This window comes from Drosophila subpulchrella, unplaced genomic scaffold (genome assembly GCF_014743375.2).
Source record: "Drosophila subpulchrella strain 33 F10 #4 breed RU33 unplaced genomic scaffold, RU_Dsub_v1.1 Primary Assembly Seq30, whole genome shotgun sequence".
Classification (NCBI taxonomy): domain Eukaryota; kingdom Metazoa; phylum Arthropoda; class Insecta; order Diptera; family Drosophilidae; genus Drosophila; species Drosophila subpulchrella.
This window is the reverse complement of record NW_023665566.1, coordinates 1,654,838-1,674,093: the sequence shown is the minus strand read 5'-3', so window position 1 is coordinate 1,674,093 and position 19,256 is coordinate 1,654,838. Positions and strand designations below refer to the sequence as shown.

Genomic DNA, 19,256 nt, shown 5'->3' with positions numbered 1-19,256 from the left:
ACACTTAACCCAGAAGGCTCTTGTTTCACTAGATTACTAAATGGAGAAAAATCCTTTTGTAACAAAATCCGAGAAAAAAATAAAAATGTAGATGTAATCCAAGATGGAGCCATTTTTGTTAATGGAGAAAATACAGTTAATGACACTCATTTAAATGGGTCATATTTAATAACTTTTAATGGCACCACTAAAATTAATAATATTTCCTACACCAATGTAGACAATAAGATATTGGAATACATCACAGCTCGAAAATATACAGATTTTCTAGTATCCGAATATATTATATCTAATGATTCGGAACTCACATTCGGTAATATTAACATACTAAATCCATTTATTCAAATTAAACAAACTCAAATACCAGTTACGTTAATATTAATCATATTCACATTTATATATTTAATTATTATGATTATAATCAAATTCAGAAAATTTTTAATATTCAAACCATGGCAAATTCATATAGAAATTGAACCAGAAAACAATATTTCCGATAATGAAATAAATAATATACCCGACAATGAAAATACCCTAGAAGAAAATATCATTGTCGAATTAACCCATCAATTACATTCAATATACCCATCAGTTCCAATGAATCGGGACGATTCAATTTAGAATGGGGGGAGTTATATGACACATTACTTAGGGGCTCTTACCCAATTTATAAACAACTTTGAGCCGAGAGCTAATTTCCAAATAACTCTGACAGACCCGAGACAAATCCGTGGTCAGCTATTTCTGTCAACCAGGCCTCCGAATCATTCCCACCCAGATCAATTTCACGCAGCCCAAATCAAACGGATGCTGTAAACATCCAGTCCGCTAACATAAACAAAAGATCCCCAAAGCGAGCCCCGAGTCCGCTAACGTAAACAAAAAGATCCCCAAAGCGGTCCCTAAACTCCGCTAATGTAAACACCAATTTCCGGCCAAGATTGGACTTCAAATTAAATGGGCAAATTGCATCATCCTATTTTCCGACTCTCTTGAGTCATTCTCTTTATCAATTTTTGGGGATAAATTCTCTTAAGCCGAGGTTTGATTATTGATCATTGAACTAGAGATCAGGCAGTCCGTTTTTGAGATCCGAATCGAGCAGTAGTACTATTCGAATAAAAAGTAAACGAACAGTGAATAAACTAAGTTCGACCTTTTGAAAAATTGTAATAGTGATTAAGTGATTAAAAAATAAAAATAAATTTTTTAATTAAATCACGAGTGAGAAACCTAATTTGCATATACCCTCGCGCTCCAGCTAAAGAGAGCATAATTACTACACATAATATATATAAGATATACATAGCCGTCTCTTTGCCGTCCAACTGTGGTCAGCGTAGCTACGAGACTTAGGCTTACTTAGAACCTAAGGAAAAATGTAAAATCAGAAACAACTGGACGTTGGTAGCGGCACTAATGCTGCTCCAGATATAAAATAAAGAATAATAAAACAAATCAAAGATGTATTTACACTACAAGGCGTTAATCGGGGTTTCAACGTGGGGAATTAAAGAAGAGGCGTCTTGAAGGGCGCTATGAACCGTAGCTATGGAATCCGATTCGGAGGCGGTGTCATTGTCAGGACCCAGGTGATTAACATACGTTGTGACTCTTGAAAGGGCATCGGCCACTATATTTGACTTCCCTGGTTTGTATATTAATTCGCAATTGTACTCCTCAATACGGGACTTCCAGCGTTTTAACTTGGCGTTAAAATTTCTATTGCCCAGTGCAAATGTTAAAGGCTGGTGATCAGTGTAAATCTTAATAGATCCAGCGCCATACAAGTAAGAACGAAGGTTATCTAAGGCCCACACTATCGCGAGCATTTCTTTTTCGTTGGTGGCGTAGTTCACTTCTGTCTGACTCAAAGATCGGGAGATATACGGTATTGGCCGATCTTTTCCAGAGTCCACTTGAGAAAGAACTGCTCCGATAGCATAATTTGACGCGTCGGTGGTTAAGTGGAAGGGTTTGGAAAAATTTGGAAAAGCCAATACCTCTGAGGATGAAAGGATAGTTTTCAAATCGTTAAAGGCTTTCATCGCGGCCTCGTCGAGTTCAATGGGGACTTTTTTTGATTGTAAAGATTTAACTCTAGCGAACTCTCCTCGAGTTAAGTTAGTCAGTGGTTTTGCGACTTTTGCATAGTCCTTAATAAATTTTCTATAATAGGATGTCATGCCGAGAAAACTCTTTAGTTCCTTTACATTGGTAGGTGGTTTCATTTTTGTGATACCCTCTACTTTTTTGTCGTCTGCTTTGATGCCATCTGCAGTTACAACGTATCCTAAAAATTCAACATGCGTTGATAGGAAATTAGTTTTTTCTAAGTTGACCTGCAGTTTGGCTTTCTCCAGGTTGTTAAAGACAGCGCGGAGGTTTTGCCAGTGGCTATCATAGTCCTCACTAAAGACTATTATGTCGTCGATGTACACATAGCAAATCTTGCCAATGTGTTCCCTCAATACATCGTCGATCATTCTTTGAAATACTGCTGGGGCATTTTTCAACCCAAACGGAAGACGAAGGAATTCGTACTTCCCATTCATTGTAGAGAATGCTGTCTTTGGGGTATCGGATTCCAACATGTAAATTTGATGGAATCCCGAAGTTAAATAGAGAGTGGTAAAATATTTGGCCTTCCCTAGGCTGGCCAAAATAGAATTAATGTCCAGTATTGGATAAGTGTCTGCAATCGTGACAGCGTTTAAGCGCTTAAAGTCGATGACCATGCGGTATTGTTTCTCTCCATTTGGTTTGGGTTTCTTTGGAACTACCCAGACCGGGGAGTTATAGGGACTTTTTGATGGATTGATGATCCCATCCCGCAAAAGTTCCTCTATCTGTCTATCCACTTCCCCTCTCTTATTGGTAGGGTAGGGATAGCTCTTTGTGTATATGGGGTCTGAGGTGCTGGTGCGAATCTCGGCCCTAACGCTAGTGTCTACGGCCTCTCCGGGCGAGAGTGGTTCAAAGATTTTGAAATATTCGCTGATAAGCGCGCTTAAAGCTTCTTTTGCAGATTCGGGATGTTTTGCATCCAATAACAGATGTACATTTAGAGATTTTTTTGCAAGGAGGGGTATTTTAATACCGGGTGATATTGTCAAGGTATCGTTTTTTCTGTCGATCAGGGCTTTTAAGGTTTTTAGGGTGTCGTCTCCTATAATGCCGTCAAATGAGTTTAGTCCGGAAAGTACAAAAAAGGTGAGAACAGTATCGTTCCCAATTTGTTTAAAAAATTGTCCAGTAATACGATGTGTTATTTTAATATTACCCCCCGCGGATTGAACGACAAACGGCGTGGATAATGTTGTAGAGCCGGCGGAATTCTTGAGGCTAATAAAATTATTGTTAGCGCCGGTGTCTATAAGAAATTGTAATTTAGCCCCTGTTTTAGTTTCATATTCTATGTATGGTATGCTAGAGAGGCGTCGGTCATAAAATTTGGTTCGCCATCGCTAATACACCCTACCTCCTCTAAGGGAGAACAATGCTCTATCCCTTGGGATGAGACCTCCAGTTCCTCTACCTCGTTATTGGGATGTCGTTCATAGTATTCATTGGGAGTGGGGTTTGATGATGGGGTGGATTGAATATGGTAAAGCCTTTGGGCTTTACGGAAGGGATTTAAATTAGAGTTAGCGCTCGGGCTTCTCTTGATGCCGCCGGCCTCTCCTTGACGCGAGTTAAAATTGTCCTATAGCTTTGACCTGACTGGTTTGATTCTTGTTTAATAGCTGGTCTGGCCCCCTGGAATCTTGGAGAGCCCTGCACGCTTCCACTTGGGGCAAAGTTGTGCCCTGAACTAGTTTGGGCTCTATTGTTAAACTGATAGGTCTGGGGGAACCTCGGTGGATTAGGTGGTCTATAGCTCTGATATGTTTGGTTGAAGGTCTGTTTAAATAGAGGCGCCCTTGACGTAGGGTTCCTCGGCTCCATTTTTTGTAGCTTTAGGCAAATAGAATAAGCTTCGTGGACGTCCGCAGGTTTACGGATTATTAGAAGCCTGGAAGCGTCGCTGTTTAACCCCCTAATAAAGGCATTAAGAGCCTTGTCCCTTTGTCCGGCAAGGAAAGCATTCGTTATCTCCGTAGAGTAGTTCATGCTTTTTATTTTGTTCATTATTAGTGAGACGTGTTTATTAATCCTAAGGTAAAAGTCTTCTAGTTTTTGGTTTCCCTGGGTCATTTGAGTCAGCTCGTACTCTAGCGTACCGACATCTCGTTTATCGGCGAAGTGTAATGACAATACCCGTTTTATTTCTGTCCAGTCGTCATCCCGCACATTGTAGGCATTGAGCACTATGTCGGCGTTGCCCCTAATTTTCTGTCTAATCTGGATAAGGACTGACCTATATAAGGGTTTCTCCCGAATGACCTCGTAATCGTTAATGATGGATTGTGCCCTATTGAATTACCATCGAAAGTCAATAGTTCCCTTACGCAATCCGGTACGGCCGAAGATTCTTTTAATTCATACTCCGTACGCGGACGCGTTAATGGTAGCGGTATGTCCGCTACCGGGATGCGCTGTTCGAAGTCGGTATCTAGAATGTTCATCCTTTTCCCTATTTTTCTAACTTCATCTTTCATGCCCACCATCTGAGTGGTAAGAGCCGCAATGGTGGAGTCAAGACGGTTCATTACCTCCTTCATTTCCTCCATTTTTAATGTCAATATTTAAGAGCGTTTATTTTATTGGAAATTTAAGATTTTACGTTTATTCTGGGTCGAGGTGGGGATATAAGCAAGTTTTTTTTTTTAAATTTATTTTTATATTAAGGGAAATTTACGCAGAATCGCTTCACTCACCCTTATTATTTTCCTCCTTAGTTTTGTTGGTGTTTCCTTGATGGAAATCCGTTTTTTCTTCTTCAGGATTATTATTCTGAAATTAAATTGTAATTAGCATTTGTTTCGTTTTTGGTTCATTATAAAAATTGTACGGGAATTTTCGTTTTGGGGCGTTGTGCGTTATTAGATCTGTGTTTTCTTTTTCATTTTTGTGTACTTGTGTTTATCGGCGTGGTGGTCCGTATTTGTCCGTTTTGGCGTTTCGCCTACTAATGTACGGTTGCCACACAATCCACTGGGCACCCGTTAGCCTTTCCAGCAGATTGCCACACACACGATAACTTTTGTATATTTTATTTTTTATTAATTTTCTGATTTTCAAGACACTTTTTGAATTTTCCGCTCGCAAATTAATTGCCGCATTCTGTATTTATTCATTTAGAATTGCTATTTTTTACGCCACATTTTTGATTTTTTTTTTGTAATATTTTATAATTTTAATTTTTTAAATATTTTTTAATTTCGGGTAGTTTTTGGTCCCACTTTCGCGAGAAAGTGGACACTGTTCGGGCGCCAGTTATGACCGGACATGGCCAGAGAGGGGAGTATACTCCCCGATATTACCTAGTTAGATTAAACTGCATTGTGGTTCCTTCCCTCTTTTAGCTTCTTCGTCTCTTCCTTTTATGACTTTGTATTCAATCTTTACGAATTTACTTTAAAATAAAACAGTAAACGTTTCAATACGTTACAATGGATTTATTGCTTAAGATAAAGTAGTCTTCTCTGGTCGGGGGTACATATTGAAGTAAATCTAAAATCGTTCTTAGAGTCGCTGGTTGGCTTAAACAGCACTGCCCGCCAGCATAATGCTGGCAGAGCGGCTGCGGAAACCCGATGCCGATGGCAGCGGTTTTTGGGTATTTTGCCAATGTGTTGCTAAGCGCGCTGCTGCCGTTGCTATTCTCCCGCTGTCGTTCTGTCGCTCTGACGCCGCCGTCGCTGCGCCGCTGTCGTTCTGACGCCGCTGTTGCTGCGTCGCTGACGTTCTCTCTGCTGCTGCATCGTTGCTGGTCCCATAACTTAGCGGCTGCATTATTGTAGCCACTTGAAATTATAGCCACTTGAATGTTTGGTGTCGTCGCGTGGCCGAGAGGGGTGAAGGCAATGGGCCCTAGTTTGTGGGTGGCCGAGAGGGGTGATGAGAGAGGTGCGGTGTCCGGTAACGGGGTCGAGAGGGGGTGAAGGGAAGAGGGCGCTTGGCCGGTGTTAACTTATATACTTAAACAAAAACACCATAGCCGTATCATTGCTTCTGTCAAATGGATTTATTTTTTATTTTTTTTGCCCTATATGAATGGTAAATTATCGTGATAAAAATATGAAATCGTTTTAAGGTCATAAAGAAAATCTCGATAAGATTCACAAATAATCATTTATAAGCAAATAAAGAGTGCAATCTTGAGAACAGCGGATCGATTACCGATGTAAGCGGTAAGTTTATAAAACAAATATATATCGTAAGAACAAGCTGCTATCAAAACATTTAGATTTTAAGAGCAACAGCTACCAATCGAGATACATTTTGTTTAATTAAATTATACAGATTATTAGATTCAGCCTTAGATCAGCCTAGAGCGCTTTAAGTAGGATATCAGGAGATTGTATATAAACTTGTATTGTGCCAAGGATGGTAAAATGCTGTCCCGCTGATGCCGAAGCTGGCCAACCACACGAGATATGTCTAGGTCCTGTAGAGGTAAAAATTATGTTAAAACAAATTGCAAATTATATTCATTTTCTTAATGCACCTCGTTATGATTCAAAGTGTAGAACAAAAGATCCGCAGTCAGGGTCACACCCGAACGACCACCTCCCTCCATGCAATGTAAGAGAATCGGTGGGTTTGTGTTGTGCCCCGGCGGAACTTCTTGCGTGGACGCGAGTCTTACGGAGCTCAGCTCTTCAAGAAAGCCGAGAAAGTGATTAACTTCACGCGGACAATTTTGCTCCGCCCAGTCCGCATACTGCAGATACCAGACAGAACGGTACCGACGTGATGGTACGTGGTAAAGACGCAACTTAATGGTGGTGCAACGATTGGTGACTTGTGAGAATTCCTGATATACTTCGAACTGCAAGTTAAAAAGACATTTATCAATATGAGTTGGAATCAAGAAAAAACGATATAGGAGAGTGCCTCGACTATCAGATCCCCGAGGCGAAAAATCATGGGTGTTTACATTTTCATCTAATTTAATTTTATACCCTTTCCTTATATCATCTGGCTATGACGCCAGCAATTAACGGGGCTATAAAGGTAAAAAAAACAGTACCACTTTTGGAATTTAAATAAAACAAGCAAGAACGCTATAGTCGAGTTCCTCGACTATCAGATACCCGTTACTCAGCTAAAGGGACTAAAGGGAAATGGAGATATGCACGCAGCAAAACGAGATTGAAATGCGCCACCTACCGGCGGTAGACAGATTTAAGCGTTATGGGCGTTAGAGTGGGCGTGGCAGTTTTTTTTTGGATCAATCGATAGGTATAGACGAGACCAAAACATTTCAGTTAAAATTTTTTATCTAGCATGAAAATCGTGGGCGCCACAGGTTTGGGCGGTTTGTGTGCGTTAGAAAGGGCGTGCCATATTTGCGTAACAAACTTGCGCTGCGTACAAGGCTACGGAATCTAAATCTGAGATCCCAATTCTCTATCCTTGATAGTTTCCGAGATATCCACGTTCATACTTACGATTTTTTGAAGATTGAGGGCGGTTTGTGGGCGTTAAAGTGGGAGTGGCAACTTTTTAAGGTCTATCGATAGGTATTGATAAGAACAATGCATTTCAGTTAAAATTTGTATTCTAGCATCAAAACTGTAGGAGCAACAGTTTTGGGCGGTTTGTGGGCGTAAGAGTGGGCGTGGCACTCTGCTGAAATAAACTTGCGCTGCGTAAAAAGCTCAGGAATCTGAGATCTCAGCGTTCATCCGGACGGACAGACAGACAGACGGACAGACGGACATGGCTAGATCGACTCGGCTAGTGATCCTGATCAAGAATATATATACTTTATGGGGTCGGAAACGCTTCCTTCTGCCTGTTACATACTTTCCGACGAATCTAGTATACCCTTCTACTCTACGAGTAACGGGTATAAATATTTAAAAATTAAAGAAAATATTGATCCTTAGGGTAGTGGCAACAAGTCTTCTAAAAATAGGTGGTTTGTGGTGAACATCATAGCGGATCACATGGTTAACTGAAAAAAAAACGATACAGCGTTTTAAAGGTAATAGAATTCCGTTGATAGCGTCGAAGCCATTTTTTACATTTTTAAATTTTTTCTATTAAAACAAATAGGTTTTTTGTATAAATCGCTTTCTAAACCCGTTACTTGCAGAGTAAATAAAATTCATTGGAAAGTATAAACAGGTAAAGGACAGCGTTTCCGGCCCTTAAAAGTATATATATATTCTTGATCAGGATCACTAGCCGAGTCGAACTAGCAAAGTCCGTCTGTACGCCTGTCTGTCCGTCCGTAAAAACGCTTAGATTTTTGAAACTATATAAGCTGTAAAGCCCGTGTAGCGCCCACAATTTTTAATATTTTGTAAAAGTCTAAATGGTATTTTGTTTTGATTATCAATATTTAACTTCCTGCCAAAAATTTTTCAAGCCGGACCATCCATTAAAAGTAAAAGCGAATGCTTATTTTTACCTTAACAGGGACTATTGTGAGGAGTTTAATACCTCCCCACAAATCTCAGCAGCAGCAGTAACAGATGGCCGGCCGCTTACCAGATACGCGGCGAATTCGCGTAGTAACGGCGCGGGGAGGAGCGGTTGGAGAAGAAGAGAGCTTGGAGACCAATGTGGGAGAATAAGAGAGTTCGGAGACCAAGGATGTAGAATAAGAGAGTTTGGAGACCAAGGATGTAGTATGAGAGAGTTTGGAGATCAAGGAGCGGAAGAAGGAAGTTTGGAGACCAATGTGGGAGAACAAGAGAGTTTGGAGACCAAGGATGGAGAATGAGAGAGTGGAGACTTGGTGGGCAGCGCAAGAGCGCCGTGTGCAAAAGGGAATAACGGAACTTCACCGGTCTTTGGAGTCTGCCGTGAACTTTGGACCGGGAGAAGAAGTGCCACATCTCGGCAGCGGAGCGACACACGGGCGTGTCACATGCATCAAGGGAACCAGCGGGACGGAAGCATTGGGCAGAACCTCGGTTGGAAGCTGTGCGTAAAGGACAAGTGGGTCAAACAAGAGCCACGGACTTTGGACCCGGAGAGGAGAGATTCAGCGGGCCGTGTACAAAAGGGAAATAACGGTTCCCGGAGGCCCTATATAAGGCCGCAGAGCGGTGGCAGCTGGATCAGTCGATCACGAGGAGTCAAACTATCAAGATCAGTCAAGATACCAAAGGGAACAGTCAGTCAACCAAGTAAACTACAAGGCAGCCACAACAAGGCGAGTCGTCGAATGCAGCGCCGTGGGAAGCCTACTAGGGACATCAGGAATCTCCGAGTTGAGACACAAGTGGCTGAGGTCCGGATGGCATCACACGGCTAAGTCAAGGCCTTTGGTTCCAACTTTATCACGACCACACCCTGGCGATTCGCCCGGCGGGTCTGTCAGAGTCAAGCAAAAGAGACCTGCGACGAGGAACCGTGAGCTCGGGGGGAAAGTTGTCTAAGACCCAGCGTACCTTGCCCGACCAAGCTGGACCTGGCGCGAAGGACGAACGGTTGATCGATTTGCGGTTTCAAAAGGCGTTGTCCTGGAGAGCCCTGGGATTAACGGCGAAGTCCCCGAACAGCAACTGCCCAGAACCCCGAGTGTGAGTGTGAGGACGAGCGATCGACCCGTTGAAGCATTCAAGAGGCGTTGTCCTGGAGCAGCCCAGCGGTTCAGCGAGTCCCGAAACGGCGGTTGCCCAAGGACACGCAAGACAAGAAACAGCGTAGAGGACATCGGCAGCCACGTCACCACCGCCGCGCGGAGCTTTTTGGGGAGCGCAGGAACGTCGCGGACGTCAAGCATTGGGGTGAAGCCGGGTGGAACGTTCGTCTGCGCTAGGCGTAAAGGAACGGCTAGGCAGCTTCCTGGCGTTAGCCTTGACTGTCAGCGCGATCTGAGCAAGAACCTAGCGGTACCGTCCGGGACAGAGCAAGGGACAGGTATTGCCTCGAAAGGCGTTGCCCTAGAGAGCAAGGCTTGTTCACCCTACTCTGAGAACGGTGACGCTTCCCCAAGCCCACAAGGCCGAACTCTCTGCGAGTCCAAGGCGCGACAAGCGACCCCGAGGCAGCGCGTCGGCAATCGAGCAGAGGCGGGTCACTACGAGTGTTCGTAACCAAGGTTACTCGGCTCAGTCTAGCAAGTCTAGCTCAGTCTAGCAAGGTTGCGCAGCACGGGTCGAACGCATGCAACCCCCAACACGACGGAGTTGTAAGTTGTCAGCGAGCAGAACATACAACCAATGCAACTTATACGGGACAGCGACCAGACGCACAGTAGCTAACACTAATAGCAGGGCATATTAAAAGGACACAGACAGCAGTCATCAACATAATAAGGCGGTTACCTGTTACACATGAGACTATGCATGACATCTATCAGGTGATGGTCTCAGAAGTCCAGGAATTGGACGATACCCTTATATTCCACACTAAAATACCATTAGTGGACGAAGAGGAGTATGACGTATATCAATTAACACCAATTCCAGTAGGTACACACAATCATATAATCGCAACAGAGACAGAAACCAAATATCTAGCGATTAGTGATCATCGAGATTGGCATTTCGCACTAACTGCGGAGGAACTGAACCAGTGCACGAAGATGTCAAAGGGACCAATGCTGTGCAATGTAAAACAAACCACGTTGGGTCCAGCGCACGAACAGTTCCAATGCGCCCTGGCAGCTATTCAAGCTGAACAAAACTCCAGCTGCAAACCAAAAGAGTTATCAACACACCTCATAACTCTCCGGTTCTACTTCCTACCTCTAGGAATAGGGCTCGTAATACACTATCTCAACTTGCAGCTAACCACGTTAGCTCAACCTCAGCGCAGTTCAGCATCGCCTGTGGTCCGGCATCGCAGTAACCATCGTTACCATTGCCGCGACGCGATCGTCCTGACAGCGAAGCGTCCCCGTGTCAGCGACAAGTGCTCATTACCCTCTTGTCCCGCGGTGTGACCCAGAAGTGTCTACTTCGGATAGGCACAAACAACGAGCATCCCGAGACACAGGAGACAGCGGTCGTCAAGTCAACACGTCGACAAGCCTGGACGAGGAACATCAGCAGCCTGTGGAACCAGGGCGATGAGATACCGAGGCCAGCCCAGCCACACATTTGCTGTATTAATAACACGAGAATAAAACCCACTGTCACCATTCGAACCCTGTGTTTTCTCACTGACTTACGGGGCAGTCACGTCATATAAATTTGGTGGGACGAACACACAATCTTCTGAGCTAGCCGCACGAATTTCGTAGCAAGCAGACCAACAAAATCAGTTTGTTACATCTGGCGCCCAACGTGATTGTCCCAACAGTGAACATAAAAATGGAAAAGAAGTGGATTTACCGCCTTAAGAAGGAGGACTTCGCCCATGTCGCGCATAGGATTAATATCGCCCCGGAGGGCTAGCTAGACGACATGAGGAAGGCACTGTCGGAATACTACTCAGAAACGGAGAACGACCCACAACTCGTCGACGCCTGGGCCGAGCTGGAAGCAACATACCACAACAGAGCCGGACCAAGCATCACATTAACGAACGCTGAAGGGGACAACCTAGTGGCAAGCTTGAGCATTGACAACTTGCAAAAAGAGGCCCACATTAGAGAGTCAAGCCAAGATAGAAAAACAGCAGCGCTGACCTCGAGACCCAGCCAGTCGGACTATGCAAAGGTCGCTAAACAGGTCCGCGAATGGTCTTTCAGGTTCGACGGGGAGGAAAAACCATTTTAATTCCTGGAGCAGGTAGAATGGTCCCCCAACACGTACGGCTTGGACTTAGATATTGCTTAAGGGAAGGGCTTGAAAATGGTTCATCGCCAACAACAAGCAATGGAGAACCTTGGCGGAGTTCATTGAAAGCTTCCACACCTATTTTCTGCCGAGCGATTTCTTTACCAGGCTGGCGGATCAGCTCCGCCAACGGAAGCAGGGCTTCAGCGAGTCGTTCAAGGACTACATGATCGACATGCAGACGATGGTGAGGCCACCTAGCTATTCGACGAAAGAGACATTCAGGATCATTAAAGAGAACTGCACCACAAATCTACGGATCTTCCTAAGAGCGTACAAAGTGTCGGACCTGGATACGCTAATGATCTTAGCCGATGAGTACGAAGCACTCGAAAAAGAACGGGAAGATTTCACACAGGAGAACAAGTTTTCGAAGACCAAGTCGGCAACACCAACGCAGGTCACATGCAGAAGATGCGAGGAGACAGACAACCAGGAGACACGGGAGCGTCGATTGCTGCCAACGATCGGGAAATGGCCAGCAATCACAGCCGCAGAGAGGGGAGCGTGGATCGCACAATGCTACCTCTCCAAATTAACTGGTAAGCTAACCGAGGAGGAGCAGCTGTTGTCCGCAGCTGTGATGATTGGTGGGAACAGCTACAAAGCCACAATCGACACCGGAGCAACGGCAAGCTTCATTAGCGAGGAAATGGCGGGCAACATTGCTGCTCTAGGAAGGATTACAAGGACGAGACGGCAAGTTAGATTGGCAGACAGAAGATGCGGCGGAATTAATGCGCAGCTCGAGGTGGAGGTCAAATTCGGCAACAAACAAGTGACCATGAGCCTGTTGATTTTACCCGTAGTAGTGGATCCGTTGGTGTTGGGATGGAACGTCCTGAAACAAGTCGGAACCGAGATAAGGTCTGCTGGACACGAGATAATAATACCAGCCAGGAGCCGTCACAATGGATGGCTCGATGAAAAGCTACCGGTAGCAGTCGTTAAACAGGTAAACGAGTTGGACGATACTACAGCGTTCCTCGAAACAGAGCTGGCAGACTTCAGCACAAGGACGGGAATATCGAATATGGCTGAACACCAGATCAAAATGAAGGATGACAAGCCAATCAAGCAGAGATACCACCCCAAGGACCCAAAAATTCAAGGGGAAATCAACGCAAAGGTGGACGAGCTTCTCCAAATGGGGCTCATAGAGCGTTTAAAGAGCCCATCGTGATGGTGAAAAAGAAGACAGGCAAGTGGAGACTGTGTGTCGACTTCAGACAGATCAACGCGAAGTCAGTGAAGGATGCCTACCCGATGCCCCGCATAAACTACATCCTAGATCAACTAAGGGAAGCGCGGTACATCAGCCGTTTGGACCTGAAGGATGGATACTGGCAGATCCCACTGGAAGAGAGTAGCAGGCAATATACGGCGTTCACGGTACCAGGCAAAGGTCTGTTTCAGTAGAGGGTAATGCCGTTCGGACTCCACTCGGCGTCGGCAGCTTTTCAGCGGGTTTTGGCCCCGAGATGTCCCCTCATGCATTCGCTTACCAGGATGACATAATAGTGATCGGTCGCACGCTAGAAGAACACAAGAGAAACCTTAGAGAAGTGTTCTAGAGGAAGCAAGCCTGAGGCTAAATCCAGAAAAATGCTAATTCTTTAAGAAGGAACTGCTGTACCTGGGACATCGAGTGACTAGCGAGGGAATAGGAACAGATCCTGAAAAAGTAGCCGCCATCGCTGAACTGGAACCGCCATCGACCGTCAAAGAACTCCGTCAATACCTAGGAGTAGGGTCGTGGTACCGCCGGTTTGTACCAGATTTTTCCAGAATTGTCAAACCCCTGAATGACCTGCTACGCAAAGGCAGCAAGTGGGAGTGGACACCGGAGCACCAGATGGCGTTTGAGGAAGTAAAGGCAAGACTCGTGGCAGACTTCAGCAGAACTTTCATCCTACAAACAGACGCCAGCGTCTACGGCATCGGAGCAATACTGATTAGGACACCGAAAGAGGTAAAAAAAAGAAATCTCCTACGCAAGCCAAACGCTGAATGACGCTGAGAAAAACTATTCAACAACGGAGAAGGAGTGCTGGGCAATTGTCCGGATGATCCGAAAGCTCAAGCCGTATCTGGAAGGTTACCACTTTAAAGTAGTAGCCGACCATATGGCTCTGAAGTGGCTCAACAGCACCGAAAGCCCTTCAGGAAGGATCGCTAGATGGGCCCTGGAGTTACAACAGTACGACTTCGAGACAGCGTACAGGAAGGGTCAGCTAAACGTGGTGGCTGACGCCTTGTCAAGGGGAGGACACGTAGGTTGACAGCCCGATACTACTGGCCAGGAACGAATGAGCCCATGTAAGGAAATGCGAGACAAGCATGAGATTTAAACCAATACAAATACAGGCGGCTGGCAAAATGCTAACCCAAGTGCCAGAGGAACCATGGGCCGCGATATGCGCAGCACGGCTACCAAATGCTGTTAGTCCTGATAAACAGATTCTCTAGTGCCGCTACGCAGAGAGACAGCCGACTCGATCAAGAAAGCGTTTAGCGATCGCATAGTCGCAAGGTATGGGGTCCCGAAGGTGGTCATAACGGACAACGGAGTGCAGTGTGCGAGCCACATTTTCAAAAGTTTTCTGGCTGAGATGGGTATCAGATAGCAATTTACCGCACTTTACGCGTCACAAGAAAATCCGACAGAACGAGCAAATAGAACGGTCAAGACCATGGGCGCGCAGTTCGAAGGGCAGGACCAGAGAAACTGGGACGAGAAGTGGCCGGAGATTATGCTAGCGGTGAATACGACCACATCGGAGTCCACCGGTTTACCTCATTATTGCCTGGGGAAGGGGGCGCCTAGATTAGTAGGCGATCGATTGTCACTAGACGATAGTGGCTATCGATGGGCACAAGAAAATACTGGAAATATTGGCAAAGGGTGAAACATCGCAAGGAGCAGGTGGCAACCCTTCGCCATCGGTATCGATAGCCGATGAACTATCGATCGCACATGGTGTGAACAGACAGAGGAACGACGAAAAGGAGTAGAACGCTGTAATGAACAGCGGGCTGGGGATCAATATGTATCAATATCCTAGTGGCAACACATAAAGTATCGGCGCGGGAGAGTTTAAATTCGTCGAGGCTGGCGCAGAGGGAAAGAATGCAAACTGGATCGAGAGCATCAAGAAAGCAATGAAGGAGCGTCGAAGGAGCGTAGAGGGAGTCATCAAGAGCATCGCAAGGAATCAAAGGCTACTGGATACACAAGGATTATAGCCGGAGAAAAGGAACGGGGCTATTTTGTTTCCCGAAGAAAGGAAGGAATGTGAAGAGTTGAATAATTCCCCACAAATTGCCAAGGCAATTATTCATGGTGGCCTGCCGGCAATCAGATACGTGGCAATTTAGCGCGTAGTAACGGCATGGCGGAGAGGGTTTTTTGAGAGTGAGAAGGTGGGCGATGAGTGTTTGGAAGAAGAGAGTTCGGAGAAAGATAGTTAGGTGAACGAGAAATTGAAGAAAGAGAGTTTGGAGAACTACAAGTTGGAGAAAGAAAGGTTGGAGAGATAGAGATTGGAGACTTCAAGGACAGAGTGAGGGTGCCGTGTCCAAAAGGAAATACCGAAAAGAACCGAACTTTTGATTCTGCCGCGGACTCTGGACCAGGAGATGAAGTGCCACATCTCAACAGGCCACAGGAGGATCAACAGGAAAGCGCTAAGGCATAGGGCTCTACATGATAGTCGAGGGTCTAGGACAAAGAGGGCAAACAGGATCCGTGGACTTTGGAAAAGATCAGTTATCAAAGTCAAAAAACCAACTCAACCAGCAGCTCGTGAACACCAAGTCAACGCCGTGGGAAGCCTACAGGGTGCAAGATCGCTACGTCGGGACGCTCGGGATTGGGACATCAGGAATCTTCGAATTGAGACACAGGTAGCTGAGGTCCAAAGGGGATTCACACGGCTAAGTCAAGGCGGTTTGTTTCCTACTTTGGTATTTTTCATATTTTATTTTGTTTTTATTTCATCTCCTTTAAATGGCTCTTGTCTGCTGTAAGAAAAATTGTACTCTTTCGGCTTCAACTAAAGACCCTTTTATTTTCTGCTGGCTCTGCGAATCGATGATGCACGTTAAATGCGCAGGATTTACTGGCAGAGTCAAAGACTTCATTGATCTGAATTCTGGTCTCATGTGGTCATGTGGATCCTGCAAGGAAATGGTAGTTGAGATGAGCGGCTTTATGAAGCAGACTCGAGACAGCCTTTTGAATCTCTCAGGTGCTTTTAAACAGCTCAATGAGGGGTTCAATTCCGTTTGTGCCCAATTTAATAATATAAAATTACTAACTGAGTCGCCTAAACGCAAAAAAGCCAGCTTAGCGGCAGTTAATACCGTCACGGTATCCTCCCCAAATCCGAACTTGGTAGCTGCAGCAGTTTCTGTCGACACTGGGGTAAGCGAACCAACTGCGCCTAGGGATACAGCTGATTCAGGTGGAGTCACTGTTTCTCGAAGTCTGGTGGTAAAAAAATCTTCAGTGCCGGCTACGGTGCCGACCGTACCTATAGGTACAGTAGGTACCGATTCAGGCTGTCAGCTTAGTGTGGTTCAATCTGCTGCTGGGGGACGTAAGAAACTGTCAGTTGTTCCTCATAGGAAGCAATTATTTGTTTCTAGATTCACCCCAGATACTACATCTGAGGATGTTTTGTAATTTATACGTGAAAAATTTCCATCCGAGAATATTTCAGTTGAACAATTTAGATTTTCATACGCTCGTAGTATATCCTCTTTTAAAATATTTGCACCGCCTGATGTGTTTAAGGAACTACTTTCTGAAAGCTTTTGGCTTAATGATGATTTAGTAATAAAAGAATTTGTTCCCAATAAACCGAGAACAAATAGCAGACCTTCCACTGCGCCAAAAAACTAAAAAGTTTATTTTTGGCTTATCAAAATGTTAGGGGACTAAATATGAAGCTACCCAAGCTTTATGCTGACTCCTCTGCATTTACTGCAGATATTTTGGCTTTTAGGGAAACTTGGCTGAAACCAGAGATATCTGACTCTGAAGTTCTGTAAAATAACTTTAATGCCTATAGGACCGATCGCTCCTCACGTAGGGGAGGCGGTGTGCTGATTGCCGTTTCCACTAGCCTAACATCTGAAAAAATTTACTATGATACCCATAACGAAATTGAATTTGTTAGTGTGAAAGTTTCCTTGCAATCCTTATTTATTTTTGTTACATGTTCCTATATTCCACCTGGCTCTGACTTAATAATTAATGAGCACCATCTGTCTGCGATAAAATCTGTTCTATCCCTTCTTTCTAACAGAGACCTTTTGATTGTTTTGGGTGACTTTAATCTCCCTGATATCTCTTGGTCTTCTCCTACTGACTCACTTGTCGCTATACCCTTATCCGTCCATGACTTTGTAGATGGTCTTTTAGAATTATCGTTACAGCAAGTAAGCTTTATACGGAATTCATTAAATAGACAACTAGATCTTGTGTTTGTTTCAGACCCGTCTGAAGTCACGGTATCTAGAATTGACGCTCTTGTTGTACCTGATGACCGATATCATCCAACAATGGAATTGACAATCTGCCTCCCATGCGTTGATACCCTCTCTCCTTTAGTTCCTCAAACTAAAATGAGATGTTTTCGAAAATGTGACTATAATAAACTTAACGATATGATTTCTCAATATAATTGGACAGACTTGTACAATTGTATGGATATTGAAAGTGCCACTGAACTATTCTATATAGTGTTAAATACTTTTTTTAATGAACGCGTTCCTGATAGGCTTCCTTCAAAACTAAACAGGCCTCCTTGGTTTACCAATGCGCTTCAAAGACTTAAAAACCTTAAAACAAACACCTATAAAAAGTATAAAAAATCGGGTAAGCCATCTGATTTTTCGAAATATGTGGTGGCTCGATCGGACTTTAATGTTCTCGATAGTCATTGCTATTCTATGTATTTAAGTCGATGTAAATTCGAATTTTCAAATGATCCGAAGCAGTTTTATAACTTTGTTAATGTCAAGCGTAAGTCGTCAGCATTGCCTTCATCGGTACGTTTTAACTCAATGGAGGCATCGACGGATTCTGAAATTGCTGATTTATTTGCCGAGTTTTTCCAAACTACTTATAGTTCGGCTGCTTGGTCAAATTCTAACTACCCTAATCCCTTAAATAGGGCAAATTGTATTTTTACCCCTGAAATTACGGAAAGTTCTCTCTTAAGAGACTTAGCAACAACAACGCCAACTTATTCTCCCGGTCCAGATGGACTCCCCGGGTGTGTGCTTAAGTTTTGTGCGACAACCATGTGTAAACCGATTCTTAAACTTTTTAATTTGTCTATTTCATCATCAGTTTTTCCTACTATCTGGAAGGACTCTTTTATCATTCCACTTCACAAAAAGGGTGCGAGGGAGGATTCCCAGAATTATAGAGGTATTTCCAAATTGTCGGCAATTCCTAAAGCATTTGAACGTATTATTACTTCTCATTTGCAACATTTATGTTCCTCGCTAATATCACCGTGTCAGCATGGTTTTGTTAAGCGAAGATCGACCACCACCAAACTTCTTGAATTGTCATCTATTGAAATTAATGGATTTAAGAAAAAAATGCAGACTGACGTTATATATACAGATTTTAGTAAGGCCTTTGACTTTATCAACCACTCTCTTCTATTATTCAAATTAAATCAGCTTGGGTTTCCATGTAAGCTATTAACTTGGATTTTAAGTTATTTGAATGGTAGGACTCAGAGAGTTATGTTCAAGAACGCTGCTTCAAAATTGATCTACGTGACATCTGGAGTGCCTCAGGGTAGTCATTTGGGTCCTTTGCTGTTTACTTTGTTTATTAACGATCTTCCCTCTACCATAAAACATTCTCGTGTACTAATGTGTTCTGATGATGTTAAGCTTTGTTTATCATATAACGATATAGCGTCGGGTTTCAACTTACAGTCAGATATTGATTGTTTTCAGGGATGGTGTGAGTATAACCTTTTAAATTTGAACTGCCTTAAATGCAACGTTATGACTTTTTATAGGGGTACTCCTACTTTTGTTAGTTACTCTCTTCAAAATACGTCACTCGACCGTATATATTCCGTTAATGACTTAGGCGTTCTTCTGGACCCAAAACTTAAATTTGACTGCCACATAATGTCCACTGTCAACAAGGCCATGAGTGTTCTTGGGTTTATAAAGCGTTGGTCAAAAGAATTTGATGACCCTTATACAACCAAATTATTATTTACCTCCCTTGTCCGTCCTATTTTGGAATATTGTTCTTCGGTTTGGAGTCCACAATATCAAGTGCACATTGACCGTATTGAGTCGGTACAAAAAAAATTTCTTCTTTTTGTTCCTTCGTAGTTTGAACTGGGATCGTAACGTAAG

The 19,256-nt window shown here is 43.9% G+C and overlaps 1 protein-coding gene across 1 annotated transcript in view; it reads right to left on the bottom strand.

Annotated features, from left to right (window-relative positions):
• Nucleotides 1-6,143: 6,143 nt before the first annotated feature.
• LOC119559666 (tyrosine-protein phosphatase non-receptor type 21) overlaps nt 6,144-19,256 on the bottom strand; it is a 239,737-nt gene continuing 226,624 nt past the window's right edge. Inside the window, exons 6-7 of the mRNA XM_037872722.1 lie at nt 6,614-6,937; nt 6,144-6,553 (exon numbers count right to left, since the gene is read on the bottom strand). Of these exons, the coding sequence (XP_037728650.1) occupies nt 6,425-6,553; nt 6,614-6,937 (453 nt within the window). The 3' untranslated portion in view covers nt 6,144-6,424. The remainder of the gene's footprint in view (nt 6,554-6,613; nt 6,938-19,256) is intronic.